General features: G+C 44.0%; 1 protein-coding gene across 1 annotated transcript; it reads right to left on the reverse strand.

Annotated features, from left to right (window-relative positions):
- Positions 1–1,642: 1,642 nt before the first annotated feature.
- fstl3 (follistatin-like 3 (secreted glycoprotein)) lies at positions 1,643–6,000 on the reverse strand. The gene is made up of 5 exons (XM_079267484.1): positions 5,833–6,000; positions 5,295–5,480; positions 3,419–3,634; positions 3,080–3,307; positions 1,643–2,964 (listed from the first exon to the last, which is right to left on the reverse strand). The coding sequence occupies exons 1-5, from the start codon at positions 5,900–5,902 to the stop codon at positions 2,912–2,914; spliced, it is 753 nt and encodes a 250-aa protein (XP_079123610.1). The 5' UTR covers positions 5,903–6,000; the 3' UTR covers positions 1,643–2,911.
- Positions 6,001–17,105: the final 11,105 nt, after the last annotated feature.

The following is a 17,105-nucleotide window of genomic DNA, read 5'->3' on the forward strand; positions in this document are numbered from 1 at the left end:
GTGTGTTTGTAGGGATATAAACAACTCAGGCAGAGGTTGCGTGATGTAATGTGTGTGGCTGATCGCATGCTCATAGCAGGTGAGGTGTACCCACACACTCAAATACAGACGAACACACACACACACACACACGAGGAGCTGTGCTCCGGTGGATGTGAGGCCGACCTCTCGTCGACCGCACCACAAACCATAAGTGTCGTGAAAATAATGAAATATGGAGTAAAGTGGGCAGAGAATGCCTGTGGTCTCATGTTAAGTGTAATCAGGATAGCTCTGAAATGGCTCACAGGTTTACTCTGTGATGATGTCATTGCCACCGCTGGACACAGACGCATCACATCCAACACCAGTCAGAGGGCCGTGTGGTAATGAAGTGTGTATTACACACTCATTATGACAACGGCAACTGGGATTGGTCTTATATTCGACTGGATGTTTGTGTCCAGATACATGTATCAAAAGTGCTCAAACACTTTATTTTTCAGTCGTGTATTTTCCCGTATAAGAGACCACAGACAGTTTCAACAAAGTGCGGCAAATGCTATATTTTAGTGGGTGTTCACTGCAAATTCCTGCGGGGTTGCCACGTTTTAAACTGTGGCGAGAAACACGGGTTTGGTGAGTTGATTGTGAATTTACAGATGGCTCGCACTCATAAAGGTATGGGGGTAATGGGCCTATATGTTCCACATCCGCCTTACATTACGAGGTGTAGATTAGGCAGTTAAAAGTTCAGATCCGGAACAGTTCTATTCATCCCAAAGATGAGAGATGAAGCGAGAGACCTCATTGGACAGAAGTCGTCCTTTGCCAGCGGGCATGTCTGTCTGCGGTCATGAGGTCATGTCTGCAAGCCTGATAACTAAATCTGATTTGTGCTTGTTGAATATGTTTTTGTGGATCTTTGAGTCAATCAGTCATATGTGATTTTAACACAACGTGCAGAAAACATTAAAAAAATGAGTTCAGGAAAAAGCCAATTGTGTGTGTTTTATCCGTGGGCACAGCAACAGCCCCTCGGTGGCATTTGTTATTTGCCCTGTTCAAACTAACAAAACATCTAATTCCATTCCCAGTGTAATAAAAGGGTACTTGGACGGGAATACAAACATCTCCCTAAAGTCGAACCAGATGCTGCTGCACGGCGGAGCGCAGGATTCAGGGGAAGGAGAGAGAAAGACAGAAAAACAAGGGAGGTGCTTTATACAGGGACGTGAGTCAGTACCCAGGACTCGGCACTCCGAAACATTCTCTCTTCGCCCTCCATCCCCCGTGACCCATCCGCCTAACCCTAACCCACTGCACGCACAGGAGAGGAGGTCTAACCGCTGCACGCATGAACTGGGCGCCTGACCCACCACCATAAACCTCAGCGTGAGAGGAAAGCTGACCAGTTCCCTTTAGGGTGCAAGTATGATCCCATTTGGCTGACACCGGCTTGATTAAGACTGTGACACCGTTTGGAAAAATCCAAATGTTGTCAAATGTACGTCAGACACAGTTTCTCAGTTGTAGAATACTCATTGTAAGCTTGTTATAACACAACACAGACGATACGTTGAGGTGAAACAGGTTGCAAAGCAACAAGTGTGTTTCTGTTTTTAAACAAGTAAAAAAGAAGGAGGACACGTTGTGACAATTATTGAACTTTATGTTGTTTTTGAAATGGCAGTACAAAAATACAAAAATATGTTGATGCATTCGTCATTCAAATTTCACAGTAAGTACACAGGTAGGTGCACATGAGACTGTTATTTACAGGAGTCATTGAGATGTTCCATCATGAGAGTATTATATTAAGACATCTGCTTTGAGTCTAAAGATTGAATTGGATCATTTGGCCATTTGTGTCGACCGGCAGGCGAGCAGATTGACTCGTCTCTTGCCGTATCATCAGGTGTGTTCAATTGGCCTTAATTGCAGTCCATTCTCAGACAAATTGAATTTCCCTTTCAGTCAGACGATGCTGATTGCATTTGTCTGACCAGTAAGTTCTTAGAAAGAATTAAATCAAAGCAGCGAAAACAGCAACGGAATGAACAAGCAAGACCGAAAACAACACGTTTACAAAACAAAGCCAAGCTCTCCACAGAGGAGGTCATCCGAGACTCCTACAAACACTACCAGACAGTTCATTTCAGTCATCAGCAAGTGGCAGAGCGAGATCAGCATCCAGAGTTAACGTGTAGGGGGGATGGAGGGAGGGAGACTGTACAGGTTTGTTTCGGCTGAGCCCATCCTCACCTCCAGACAAAAGCCGAAGTACATACAGCACAACTGCCGCTGTCCTGTTCTTGTTCGTTGGCAGAATACAAAGTGGTATCAACTTTTCAAGCACACAAGCTATGCTTTCCATCAGCTTGTGGGGGTAGGGGACGTTTGTTTGTGGAGAATGGGGAAAAATGCAAAACAGCTGTAAAATGCCAATGCCAGTGGCCGCTATTGTATGTACACAATAAACAAAAAACACAATAAATACATTGTATGCATCAGCTTTCCCGAGGATATATGGATTTGTTACTAGGGTTAAAACATAAATAGAGTTTGATACCGTCTCCAATAAATAGCAGTGGTATTCTATTTACAACATGCACACATCTCCCGAAGAGCCAATGAGATATTAATGTCTGGAGACATGTTCATCTGCCTCTATTTCCCAAACGAACACAAGATGAACGCAAATTGCTTGCAGGGGTTTTGTAGCTCTTTGTGAGGCAGTTACACTATTGTATGTCTTCCAGCAGATGTCTTCCAAAGATGTGTTTTGTCATTCTGTGTACAAAGGGGGAGGGGGAGTGATTGTCAAAATAAAAAGAGGTCATCATGGGAAGCTAGTGGTGCGACACTTGGAAATGTTTGTGGATCCGACTCATCTCTTGGGGGAAAAGGGACTGCGTCAGCAGTTATCCACCTAGACTGAGTTTTCCTCGCTGCCTTCGAAAGCTTGAGGTTTCCGAGGGGGATCTGCAAACAAAGAGAGAGTCAGGATGTGCTTGCATGAAAAGCGGTAGAATCCTCATTGTCACAGACAAAGTAAGAGGAGAAAAGAGAAGGCGACGAGGCGTTTTTGTGGCCTTACTGTTGCAGTGGCTGAAGTGGCGGACTCCTATGGAGCGGCCGAGGAAGCAGGTGGCCCGGCGGAGGTGGCAGGCGCTCGGGTAGGTGATGTTGTCATTGCCGCAGATCGGCTGCTCGGACGGCATGGGGTTTGGGCACGGAGTTGTGCGGCACATGACGCAGTGAGCACTGTTGGTCTGGTCGGTCACGCAGGTGTGCGTACCCGGACACACCACGTTGGAGCAGGACTCTGTGCGAGGCGCGACGGGGAAGAAGAAAAATAAAAAAAGTGTGATTTTAGTGTTTTTGTGCAGAACAGCTTATCTTGGAAACAGCACCAGCAAGGTACACTTGAGCTTACTTTTGCAGTCTCCTTGGTACATGACGTCCAGGTCCGGGTGCCCCATGCAGCGGGCCATCAGCAGAGCGCACTCATCCTGGTATGACCTCCCGTCGCTGCCGCACACAGCGTGCTTCCGGGTAATGTGAGAGCAGTCCGGGGAGCACGCGCACTGGGGCCTCCCCGTCTTCATTTTGCAAACCTTCCCGGGAATGCATTTCACTCCCTCGCAAGTCTCTACGAAAGCACAGCGAGCGGTTTTCATGTGTGCGTGGTGTCAGTGCAATGTTACTGTATGAACACGTCTGCAGACATCAGGTGATCCCGCAGGCATTCTCAAACAAAAACAAGCCCCGACATCTGGGGTTTTCCCCAGACCATAACACAATTTCCACCGTGCACAATATTTACAATAATCACATCTCTGTATTGACCGTTACGCACCGGGGTGACTCGCCTGGTGGAATGCGAGCCTGGCGTGTTTTCATAACAGATCTATGTACGGCTGCACACAGACTGGGCTAAGCGCCCCGCGGAGGGACGGAGGGGCTCGGAGGTAGACGAAGTTCAAATAGCTGTCAGAGACGTTTACGGGCTGAGAGGTGAGGAAGCCTCGGGCTCCTCTGACACCCCACAATGTCAGAGCACAGGGGGAAGTGTACTCCTACACAGTGCAGAGGCAACATCGGACAATGCACACAGGTTTCTTCCCAGGACCTTTAGAGGTGATGTCTGATCCGCTCTGAGTCCTGAGAAACCTGTTTCCTGTCTCTACCAGCACTTCAATATCCTGCTTGATCACAGAGATGTTGTTTTTCTCTCTCTTACTCTCCTGGTCTAACTTTCGGTTGATTTCTATCTGTTATTTTGTTTCATACTGCAGTACTCTTCTATCTCCTCTGCGTCTCCTAATAACTTTTGTCATCTGTAAACAAGCCACCGGTCAAACTTTCATTTTAATACCCACGTTTTCCTCCCACAGAATTCCAAATGATCCGGACATGATGAGTCCCAGACGTCTGAGCACGTGGCAGGCATTTATTCCAGCCTAGAGGAATGCATTTCTTTACTTTGCTCATGGAAGCAAACACTGCAAACCTATTTTGTAGCTTGAGAAAAAGTGAACTCATAATGGAAGAAGGGAAGGACGAGGACAGAGGTTGTGATTCGATCAACTTCATGCTTTCTCTACGTGAAAGTTGTTCACATTTTTGTGAGTCTTTTCTCCACAAAGCCGCAGGCTACCTTTGATAAATAAAAACCCGCATCTCTGTGTCCCTAAGCTGTGTGACGAGGCCATAAAAGCCTGGGATCTGTGGTCGGGCGCGCTCTTCAAAGAAAAGCCAGAAGCCAGCTTGTTGCTGGACCTTATCAGCATGGAGATATCCACATGTGTTGGACTATAAGCGCCACATTGCAAGTGCTGACCATGGATTTATTTGCAAGTGAACCTGAATGAACCTTGCAGAGGTTCCAGGAGGGGAAGCTTCTCGGGACAGCCGTGTGGAGTGAAGTGGAACGATCCACGTCTGCTTTTTGTTCGGACGCTTCACCGGGAACTCACTGTGTGAATGTTGATTCACAGATGCTGTGGTTTTTGAACACACTTTCACTCGAGTTATTTAGTGTAACAAAGGAGGCAAGTTCTGTTTTACATCTGCAAGAAGAACTCCCGGTACTTACCTTAAAACTACACCCCTGACAGTAGCGCAGAGCCCTAATGTTTACTCACAATGTGACTGTAAAGAATTTAAACGTGGCTTTAGAACAGTTTATTACAGCATTTACCTTCCGGGTCACATGCGATGACTAATGGCGTGCCGCGCAGCAATGACAAACAAAAGCAATATTCAGCAGATTCAACTGATTACTTTTTCTAAAAGTTCTGTTTGTTTACCTTTGCAGGGTTTACAGGAGACGATTCCCAGGAAGCCCAGCAGGCTGACCTCGTTCATGGGCAGGCTGCTGTTGGACCACGCTGTGTCCAGGCGGCCGCCGGCACAGCACTCCTCCCGGGTCACCCCTCTCATCAGCACCATGTCGCACCTTTGGTCCTGACTCTGCTGCAGCCAGCACATCCCAGCTGGAGATAAAAACAAGTTGGTTTACTCTTAACACACATAAACTCACGTACAAACGCATTCAAAAGTGTATGATATCGTTCAGAGTTACTTTCAAATGGACTTCTGCTCGTCAACGTCCAGTAAATGAGCTCAAAAGGCTCATTATGTAACCTTTGATATTGATTGTGTATATATTCCTCAATAAGTATGAATACAAAGATTCGATAACATCTCTACTGTAGTAGCAAATAAAAGCACATAAATATGTGTTCTGGTAAAAATAAAAGTACCTCATCGTTATAAAGAGGACTCGTGATTTGAAAGCACTGTGGTACTACTTTTTCAAAATACAAAAATAAAAAGTCCACTCACCGCTGGCAGGATTCTTCCCAATCTGATACAAAGTGAGAATCACCCCAAAGACAGGAATGAAACAGATCATCGTGAACTCTCGTTGGTACAAAACCGTTTTCTTTTTTCCTCTGAAAGCTCGTCTCTGCAAATATCAGCAATGAGCAGTGATGTGTCTCCGGCAAACCGAACGGGAATGAATGTGTCGTGGATAAGTGATGTCGTTCCCCCTCCGTATAAATATTTAGCCCAGATGGAATGATGCTGCTGGGATGGGCGATCCTCTCAGCCAGTAATAAGCCAGGGCAGGACTCAGTTGGACTCTGACTCAATTTCCAGAGTCGGGAAATGATCCTTGCCCTCCAGCGCCAGACGCCGGGCACTTACATGACCTCACTAAACATTTTCACACCATACCAGACTCATTAAGGGCCTAATTAAGTCCTAGAAATGTGAGTGGAAGTGGATTTTAGATTAGCTTTTTCAGTATTCAACTTTTTTCCCCTCATACATTATTGAACAGACTGATTGAATTCGCTGTTCAGGTATCTGGGAAAATACTTTATTGCCTAACAACCTCTAACTGTGACCTTCGTCCGGTGGATGTTTTGCTCTGTATTGTCTCATGTCGCTCTTTAATAATGTGGCACAGCTCAGAGGTATATTCATCCTCCTCACAAATCATATACTGTTTGAGCATGGTGGTTTTCTGTCTCTAAAGCTGCTCTGTGTCGGTTTTGGGGGGGAAAGTGTCCGTTAGGAACGACATTCTTATTTCTCATCTCATGACTGTGCTCCAACAACAATCCCTTCAAGCGAAGTGATCCGGCATTTGACCCTAAAATGCGACATATCAAGCTCAATAAACACAACAACGTTGGAGCTTATTTCATTTCTAGTCGATGATCAAACACAGACAACCACAGCAAGCGAGACTGAAAACATATTGTGGAATATTGTGGATATGTATACAGTATCTGCGGACTAGACACCATTAAGTCTTTAAAAAAAACCCACTCAGGTAACTAGAGGCTGATCTGCATTCGCATCATGTTTGACAAGAACATCTGCTCCTCTCCTCTCTCTTCCTGCACTCGTTCACCTCCCGACACTGAGAGGAGGTACACGCTGTAATGCCAAAGTAATGAGAGTCTGCCCATCTGTCTGTCACCAGTTTGTTTTTGATGTTCCCGTTTGATCGTTGCAGGAGAAGAAATGAAGGTAGCATGTGTTGTAGTATCTGAGTCTTCGTGAATGATGTTGCCTTCTCCGGCGGAGATCCCCAGGGCACCGAAGGAATGCCGCCTGACCTAAGAGGGGACGGCGGTGGGTGGCCGGCCTCCTCCCCGGGTCTCTGCAGATCCACTCAGCCCCTCATATGGTTTGGATCATCGCTGCCGAGCCATACAAATGAATACAGCATGCTGGGGACTTTGGAACACCCTCTCATGTATGCTTTTTATTAGGGTCCCGTCTTTGAGAAATGTTGGTTTCTTTCAAGTGGCCGGGATCCGAGGGGCAGCATGAAATTGAAGAAGCCCGTCTGGAACTGTGTCCAATGTGAAATAGGGAGAGTGCATCTCCACGGGGCAGGTGTGGAGCTCAGTTTGTCACACTGTACATTTATTTTCCTGCTAAAAACAGAAAAGGCAAACACGTCACTGCCATCTAGTGGAGGACGTTTGCAGGCTGAAAAGCAGAGATGGGTTTGTCAATTTCCATACCCAGATAAAGTTGCAGTGATGTGACTCGAGGTTATCTACTATATTCTAGCATGAGAAACAAGACAAATATACGCACTAATGCTAAAGTATTGATTCTGTCTTTCGCCGTAGCTTATATTCATTCAGGTATTTGGCTTTAAAGAGGTACTGCACACCTTTTTTTTTTACTTTAGATATATAACATGTATAAGTAGCTTGCTAACTAATGAAGGTACGTTGACCAAGTAGGTCCGGCCAGAGATGAAAAGCCAGAAAGCAGTCAATTGCATTTCTTAAAGCTACTGCGAGGAACTTCCAATGTGTGTTGATTTTGGCGGTCCCTGTGGACAAAAGCGGTATTGTTTCCGAGCACCAGATCCCTTTTCTAAAACCTCTCATTTCACTGCAGCACGGTCTGTCAGTCTTAGCAGCTCAGTCCTGGTTCTGACTCTGCCGCGCCTCGTCTTCCCTCCAGAAGGCCCGGCAATCTCCGGGCCTCCAGCAGCGTGGTGTCGGGTGTTGGCTCCCAGTGGAGCAGCGAGGAGAAGCTCTGCTCCCGGCCAGAGGAGGAGACGCTGCTGCCGGCGCAGAGCTCTCCACCACCTCTCTCACCAGTGTCAAATAGAGGCCGTTTCATAACCAGTTAAAAGCCTTTTGTAGTAACTAACGGAAGTTTTGCACGAACCTACCGTCATTCATTTTGCTAGAACTGTTACAAATAAGGTTGGCCAACGGTAGTTTGGCTCACAGATAAATGTTATGGCACAATGTAGCCTATCGTTGGTTAACAATTAAGGTAAAAGAAACTGTTGCATTACTTCATAATGTTGTGGGGCGATGTTTAAGAGACATATCACTTGCACTTGACCACATTACAGCAATGAAGCTGCAGCACACTGCATCACCGGGAGCCCATGCTGTAGAGTTGCAACTGCAACTCACTAAAATGACCAGATGAGGGCGCCCCTTGTCCGCCTCTCAATCCTCCATCCTTCCTTCAGCCAGTGTTTGCTCATCTCTGCAGCCTCCATAAATCACCACATGCCCCCACTTAATAAAAAGAAATCCAGCCTTTAAATTTGGGCATCAACACTCTCCCGAATGTAATTCATACTTGTTATCTCCCAAGATGCATCTGTCATCTTCTCGATACATAAGTGGTGTCTGTCACTGTGCCTGCCCCGAGGAGTGACAGCAGCCGTGGTGGAGCTGTTACAACACGACCAGGACCTTCAGGATGAGTCACATTTCTCCTGTTTGGTCGTGGATTGCTTGTATCGATATATTTCTTGAAAGACACTCCTCTAATTTCCCCATCAATGGCATTATTTCTGTAGCTACTCTGTGAAGCGCGTCCTTCATTTCACAAGTAAAGGGCTGCACTCTTGACTGATATATCTCTGCGTGAAAGAAGCCACTTGTTTTATTGCCGTATAGAAGATGGGAACCCACGCACCCCATTGCTGTCCTCTCACTGGCCTATCTTGAGTGGTAGTGCTGCTGAGTACGTCACGCGGCTGGGGTAATTGCTTCATCTGACCCTGGCCTGGCTGGAAGCAGATGCATCATCCATCCACTCAATTTACTCCTAATGTGTGTTACTGATTGAACCGGCAATGAGGGTAGGAAAAGTGACGAGGCCGGATAGAATCCCCCTCCACCATCACCCTCCTCTTCCCCGCTTCCTTCCTGTGTTTAGCTTTGCCCCTGTGAAGTCGCCTCCAGCGGTTCAATTAATGGGGAAGGTTAATGTCGACGCACGCGCTGCCCATGCAAACCTCCCCCCCCCCCGTGCCCCAACGTCACCCTCTCCCGCTCTCTTGAGCCCCCTCCTTGCCGTCTCACTTCGTAACCAGAGCAGGGCAGTGGCGTGGTCGTGACTCAGGGTCTCCCTCGGGGTCAGAGTGACTGTCACTCCGTCTGCGTGCTGCTCCGGATCGCTCTGCTCGTCCCCCGGCGTGCTGGTGTAAGAAAGCAGTAATTGCTGCCGATGCCACTGTTTCGTATCAACATTCATACAGTGTGTCGCCAACATATTGGACAACAAATATCGTCTGTGTCAGATGACTGTCGTACGTGGAGATGGAAGTATCTAATTTGCCGTTTCACGGCTGATGACTGGAACTGCCTCAGTCAATAGTTGTGGTACCCTCGTTACAACAGTTTAACTGGTCATTTCCTGAACTGTGTTAAGTGATGATGGACTGCTGAGTGCGGGGAATGCAGGAAATGCCAGATATGTTTCCTGGAAAAAGTTTCCTGTGTATCGAGTCTCATGGCGTGTCATCACTTTTTAGTATTGTTTTGTTTTTTTACTGCTAACCAATATTGCCTCTGTATTTCCTTCATAGAAGCACTGTGACCAACACAAACGCTCCATTCAAAATGCCGTGTGGTCTGTTTTTGTGAATTATTTCTGATAAATATTTGTGAGCGCTTGCACAGGGAGGACGATGATGTGCTGCTGATCACGGGCAGAGAGGGTCATGTTTGACCTGCGTGTTGCAGACGTTAGCACTTGTGTGAGGAGTAGTAAATGTCAATTGGTTATGTCCCGTAACTTTTCCTCACCACAAGGAGATGGAGGATTCAAATGGACTTCCGGAAAAGACAACCGCGTTACTCAGAGAATGTGACTACATTTAAATTAGGCAACTCTGTAGATAACATAGAAACTGAGTACAGTGACAAACTCAACGATGTTCAATTCAAGTCAAAGTTTCCTGTCCACGCCTCCTGAGAAAGAGGCTTTTAATTTATCCATAATGTACAATAAAACAGCAAGAGGTGGGTCGAATGGTGAGTCGCTTTGAACGTTGCTATTGCAAGGCATTGTGGGACAGCATCCTTTCTGTTTGTAAATGATGGTCCAGTGTGTCCTAAAGGAGATAAGAAAGGAAGCATTGTATGTACCTTCGTATTTAGAGAATTCGAGCCGCTCTTATCGTGGCTGCTACTTAGACAATACTGAGTCTTTTCACTCAGTTAGGAACCTTCCTGAGAAAAATCACTCTTTGACCACAGCCTAGGGTTAGTATTGATCTCTCCTTTAAGGTATTCGGCTTCAGAGATTTTTTAATTGAATTGAACTCTCATTCTGTGTGATAGAATACTAGTTTTCTGAATTAATTAAAAACCAACAAAATTATCAGTTTTGTCAACCGTACTTTCTAAATTCACCTCAAGTTAATCAAATCAAAGACTCAAAAGCAACATCAAACACTTTCATCTGATCAAATCTTCCGTAAAGTTTGAATCCCAACTCTGTCCTGATCGCTCTAACGCCGCCATATTGGTCTACAAACTGTCTGTCAGATTACAACTGATGTTCCAGCCATCTGCTGTCGTTAGACGTCAACCACGTTGCCTTCTCTTGCCTCGAGAGCGCCCTTATACAGACAGTGTCTGTCAGACCTCATTTAAAGCTGCCACATCTCGACTGCTAATTGGTTTTCAACTGAATGTGACTGACTTACAGGCAGCCACTACCGATAGCCACGATACGTTTCCTGGATTTCTGGTGCATCAGTCGCAATGAAAAGTTATGTGATGTGGCGAAGGGAAAAAGTCTCAAAAGTCAAACACAGAAAGTGTTTTCGTTAGAAGAGAAGACTCTTTCCCAGCACTGACTGAAGTACACGTCATCAGATATTTGCTCAACAACAACACAAACTTTTGATTTGAATCAGCACCACTGGCAGTGTGGAGAAAAGTAACTGGTAAGACTTCATATTAACGTCAGTTAATTGTTAATCAACAGGTAATATGGCCTTCAAGATGCTTACATTGTCAATATTATGTGTTAGTAAGACTATGAGTGTTAGAAAATAGCATCATTAACAAGTAATATGTTAGATTATAAGACATTTATAAGCACTTACAAGACATTATGAGTTATTTTTATAATTGTTTATAAAAGCATAACAACACATGTATTAAGTTGACCTATTATGTTGTTGTTAAACATTTACTAAGCTATTTTGTTGCTTTATTAAGATTAATAAATACTTTATTATGCATTTGTTAACAGTAACTATGCGTATTGCAGCTACAAGATATATCTACCACACCTGGAATGAGCACTACATATTGTCAAGGTTGATAAAATGCGAATAAAGAATTACATATAAATACGTTTCAGCAGTGAAGCACAAAAACGCTCTTTAAGACATGCTCTTACATTTAATTTGTACTTTCCACAATTTCATGGCAGCCACATGTGGTTAACAAGTTCCTTATAAATGTGTTATATAGTCTTATTAACGCATAGCAATAAACATAATAAACATATTATGAGGCTTCATTACCTATTATCTAACAGTTATTACAAGGACCTTGTGTTACCAAAACACTTATTGAGCTTCATCAGAGGCGTGTATGGGATTTATTTTCAACTCCTTGAAAAAGTGAGCTATTCTAATGAAATATAAATATTGCTTCTATGAAGGTGCTTATCTGCTATTTTTTTACTTTACTTTCTATACTAGTTTCAATGGAGAATAAAATAATCCACAGTGTGCTGTATTCTTTTGTAAGAAACATCGCAACCCTTTTGAAGCTCATTGAGAACATTGGGAAAGAGAATGTACTCGAGGCTGAAGGAGATAAAAAAGAAAGCATCGAAGCACCTTTCCAAATTTCTGCCACTTAGATATGCCACTTGTGGTCATTTCCCTCACTTAGGAACCCATAAGAAGAAAAAGAAGTCTATTTGACTGCAGCCTAGCAGAGTCAGGTGCAATCCGGCTATGAGTCACCGACAAATACAGTCTGTCTCCTGCGAAGGCGTCATTCTCACTTACGTTCCACAATTTCACCACCAAAGAGTTATACGTCAGTATTTTAGGAAATACATCTTCCCCTCAAGTACACTGCAGGAATAAAATAAAATATACAGCTAATAATAGGTTTGCAAATACAAAAGGTAACGTCATCCTCGACAAAATACATTCTACTGTGTGTAGGTCTGCTGTTTACTACCGTGTTTGATGGAAAACGTCATTACAGCTATTTGTTGTTTGTCCTTAAATTGCACTGAAATCGGTGTCTCTTTTTCGTTGTTCCAGGCTGGAAGATGAGCCTGCAGAGAGCTTCTTGATACAACACATCACACGGCATAAGTAAGTCATCATTCTTTGCCTCTGAAGCAGCAATTCAACTCACCTTCACAGAGACAAAGTGCCCCAAAAACTAAAGTGTAGATTACATTTTGGATGAGAGGCAACATGGTTTTTGTTTTTGTTTTCTATTTTCCACTATTAGTCGTACGTGTGTGAAAACACACTTTAGTTTTGGCATTTGCATAAAGCCATTTTTCATGCTGAAGCGTATTCGTTTCCAGCCTTTTGTCGTCATCATCGTCATCTTATGTGCCTGCTTTGTTTAAATGGCAGAGCAAATTGCTGTCGGACCTTTCCTCGTCAAACCTCTGTGCAGGATCTACTGCCTCAAGCAGAAAATATGAAACTATCTCTGTTGTCGATTGTCAAAGAAACGCATATTATTTCACCTTCATGGACCTTTTTTTTTCGGCTTATAAAATTCAGAGCTAAAAGAGTTCAAAGAGCGATTAATAAATAACAGACAAAAAAACACCAACTTCCTATCCTGCTCTCTCTCTCTCTGTCTCTCTCGCTCCCCCTCTCTCTCTCTCCCCCTCTCTCTCTCCACAAGAGCTGATGCTCACGCTGGCAGCAGTTACCATGGAAACAAATGACTGAAGTGTGTTTGTTGCCGCCGTTGGGCTGAAAGCTGAAAGCTGTCAGAAACATGTAAATAAAACCAAACAGAGGAGGCAAAGTTTTGATTCCGTCTTTCACGATTCACCGCCATGGGAGCGTTTTGGAGCCATGTGACTCTGACTCACTGCATTCAGGCAGCAAATGAATCAAAACAGACACATTCATGTGTCAAGTATGCGCGGGCCGATACTGCTATTGGTTGCTGTCGCTGCCAGCGTGATTATACATCACAACTCGTGATATTTGCTGCTGCTGTTTTTTTGGGGGAGGTTGCAGCCTCATGTTCGACCAAGCTGATGGGCTCTAACAGCAATGAATCATTCCAGAGGATTAAATCAATCCCTCTGCCATATATGGTAGCAGCTTCCTGCCAGCGCCAGGCTAAACAAGCGACTGTGGATGGGAATAAATGGTACAGCTGAGAAAAGACTGACTGGCTTCATAAATATTTAAATATGCAAAAGGCAAGATGGGTCTTTAGAATTAAAGACCCCGCTCAATGTCAATATGAACATTAGTGTTGACTTACAGTGAGTCGGGGCGCCGTGCTGGAGGATATGCAGTATTAATGAACGGCAGCAAAAAGCACCTCACCTCTTCAATATGTTCACTGGGCTACAGAAGCAAGCGTTACGGCTGCTACAGGAATAATTTGCATTGATACTTGACAGCACTCTTAATGAAGTAAGAGCCGACACACACCGGGTCTTTACAGCGATAGTTCTCCAGTGGGCCATCATGTGGAGTTAGTATATATGTGGAAAGTGTTGCAGAACATTTGTGAAGCAAATTCTGTATTAACCCACCGAGAGATGATATATTATTCTAGATATATCGGTACTGGCTTTGTAGGGGGTGTTTGCGGTCGGGTGAAGGCTCTGCTTAACATCCGCTTAAATAAAAAATATTATACGATGTAACATTTAAATGTAATATTACGAATATTATTCGATCAATATTATACCCACAAAGGCCTCTTGCTCCGGTGCGAATTAAATTTGCACAATTGTTTGTTGCATACCTGCAAAATTAAATAATGAACAAATGTTAGCATGCTAGCACGCAAAGGCCAACATGTTAAATGTAGCATCAGCAGGTTAGTTGTCACTGTTAAGCATGTTAGCATGTTGACGTTAGCATTTAGTTCAAGTACAGCGTCAGAGACCTGTCTACGATTGGCCGACGAGGACAAACGCGCTACACCGGCCCAAAACATTTCCATAAGGAGAAACTTGCTACAGCTTCAGAAACGATGCCAATTTAAAACCTGAAAATGTGCAGCACATTTCCTTTGTTGCATTTGTTTTGGATTTTCCGATCAGTTGGCATCGTTTTTGAAGCAACTTAATAGATCTACAAATGATTTCTCCTCGCATGCTGTCGTAGCTTCTTTCTTTCTCCGAATTCAATGTGCTTAAAATAGATAATCATTAAATCCATTTGGAGCTGCCTTCGTGCTCTTGAAAATAAAATCCAAACCCAGTTTCTTGAGTGGCAATTTAACAAGATTTTCAAAAATAGTGTATCTCTATACTTTGAAGTCCTCGGTACAGTATGTACCAAAGTCCTAAAAAAGTCCTGAAAGCATTTTGTATTCATCGTTGAACTTGTTGGAAGTCACAGATAATTGCCCCTTTCAATGTTTTCTTTATGTAACTGCAGTGGTGGAGGTGGCGGGGAAAGATGAGGTGTTTGACGTTGGAGAATGGGAGTGGGCAGGAGAGCGCTTCGTCGCAGGAAAAAAGGAAGAAAATGATGGAGTCTGACGATTACCGGGAGGGAATGAAGCGCGAAGGATATAACAAGTCAAACATACGTGGACTGAACATGTGACGAGAGCACATAGAAACCAACACAATACAGTGTGTGTGTGTGTGTGTGTGTGTGTGTGTGTCTCTACCTACAGTCTGTGAAAGACACACACCTCCCACGCATCACACACTATTCACTACACTCACACCTTCCACACTTCTGCCCACGCATACACACATACTACCTTATAGTTAGGTTACAAAAACACACACACACACAGTCACTCACCACTACCTACCTCATGCCCCTGTGGCTCAGCTGGCATCATTGTTATCGAACAAAAGGTCTTCTTCACCCCTCCATCTCCAAACATTACTCACCGCTCACAGAGAGGACACATGTAGTGGGCTGCTCTATTCAATATTTTTGGCAATAGGAAGGACATGTGGGCCATTTTTGTTTCCTGGGCGTAATGCGGAATCTGAACACCTCCTGAGAACACATGGAGCATTACAATGACGGCGAATACAACCATTGTGAAGCAATCTATTATAAACTCTCCCGTTTTCCTTTGGCTGAAGGTTCTTCGTGTAATCTTGTTTTTTTAAATCACAGAGTGTGTTTATGCGTTTTGTCACAGGTAGGTTGGAGGGAAAACTCATATTTTCTTGTGGGTGACGTGCTTTGAGAAGAGGATTAGGGCCACATGTGAAAAATGTGAGTTCAAAGTAGAGTTGCTCAGATACCAGCATCGGAAAGGCCTCTGATCACCTATCAGCGAGTACATGCAGAGGCTATGCATTGATTCACTGTCACATTATCGTATCATTTATCAGCTCATTCACGCTGCACAGGAACAACAACACGTGTCACTTGCTACCGGCATCAACAAGTTCAGGTTTTGGAATGGAAAAAATCTCTGGTTTAAATTGAGAATTCTGAGAATTAAGTCAGAAATAGGGACGTCGCAATATACCTGTATTGACGACAAACATATTTACAAAATTATATATTTATATCATGTTAATAATACAAATACATCATCATGTCAATAATAAAGCATCTTTTGAATCGCACTTTTGTACACTTACGATTACAAATTCTCAACCTCTCTACACTTGTATTTTGAGTGTAATTAATTTGCCCAAAAATGTGATCAACAGCATTTCTTTCATATTTTCATGTCCTTTTTGTGAATTCTTTTGCTCATGATAATCGTGTCTTGAAAATCTGATATTGTGACAGTCATTGTCAGAATTCTCAGGTTCATCTAAAACACATTTTTTTCACACGTGGCACTAATCCTCTTCCGTAAGTAGCTGATTGTTCATCGGCTCATATTGAGATATCCACACACAGTTTCTACAAAATGTCCTTTTTCAAATGCAGGAAATTGAGGGTACGTAATGAACAGTACTCTGAATAAAAAATCTATTTTGATATTCACGAATGACAAAGTTAATATTCATACTCGTCGGGAGGGTGAAGCTGAATGGACGCTGACTGTGTCCACCAAGTACGTAAGACCAGAGGCTCCATTACTTTGTGTGTGTGTGTGTGTGTCATGAGTGGACTGATTAAAATGTGTGAAAGACAAAGGGCACGCTCCATAATGAGATGACACTTGTCACGACCCCCCACACAACACACACACACACACACACACACACCTCTTTGTCCCACATTTGTCAGAATGCCCTTTGTAGATCCGTGGGCTTGTTTCTTATCCGCTAACAAGCTGTCAGAGGGTTGACGTGTTGTTTTTGTCCCTGCTGCTGTGCTCTTGATTAAAAATATATTATATGTCAGGATGACACTTTATTCCTGAGTGCGTGGAGACAATTTAGCCGCAGAAAGAGTGAAAATCAAAGAGCGTCAAATGAATCAATGGCTGTTTGCCGTGTGGTGAGAAAGAGGAGGAAGAGGATGAGCTTGTCTCTGGGGAGAATGCTGTCATTCACCCCCCGGCATGTGTGGCGCTACATACGGCCGAGCCCTGGAGAGTAATGAGAGGACGAGGGCAGAGGGGGGGCTTGACACAGCATGGATTTCATGTGACTGAACATGCTAAATTATTAACTAAACCATTTATTCTACT

Source organism: Melanostigma gelatinosum (genome assembly GCF_949748355.1).
Source record: "Melanostigma gelatinosum genome assembly, chromosome: 4".
Lineage (NCBI taxonomy): Eukaryota > Metazoa > Chordata > Actinopteri > Perciformes > Zoarcidae > Melanostigma > Melanostigma gelatinosum.

Coding starts and splice junctions, on each gene's coding strand:
- fstl3 (XM_079267484.1), bottom strand. CDS start 5,902: ATGATCTGTTTCATTCCTGTCTTTGGGGTGATTCTCACTTTGTATCAG. Junction 3,308..3,418: donor GTACCAAGGAGACTGCAAAA/GTAAGCTCAAGT, acceptor CGCCTCGCACAG/AGTCCTGCTCCAACGTGGTG. Junction 2,965..3,079: donor CCACTTCAGCCACTGCAACA/GTAAGGCCACAA, acceptor CTTTGTTTGCAG/ATCCCCCTCGGAAACCTCAA.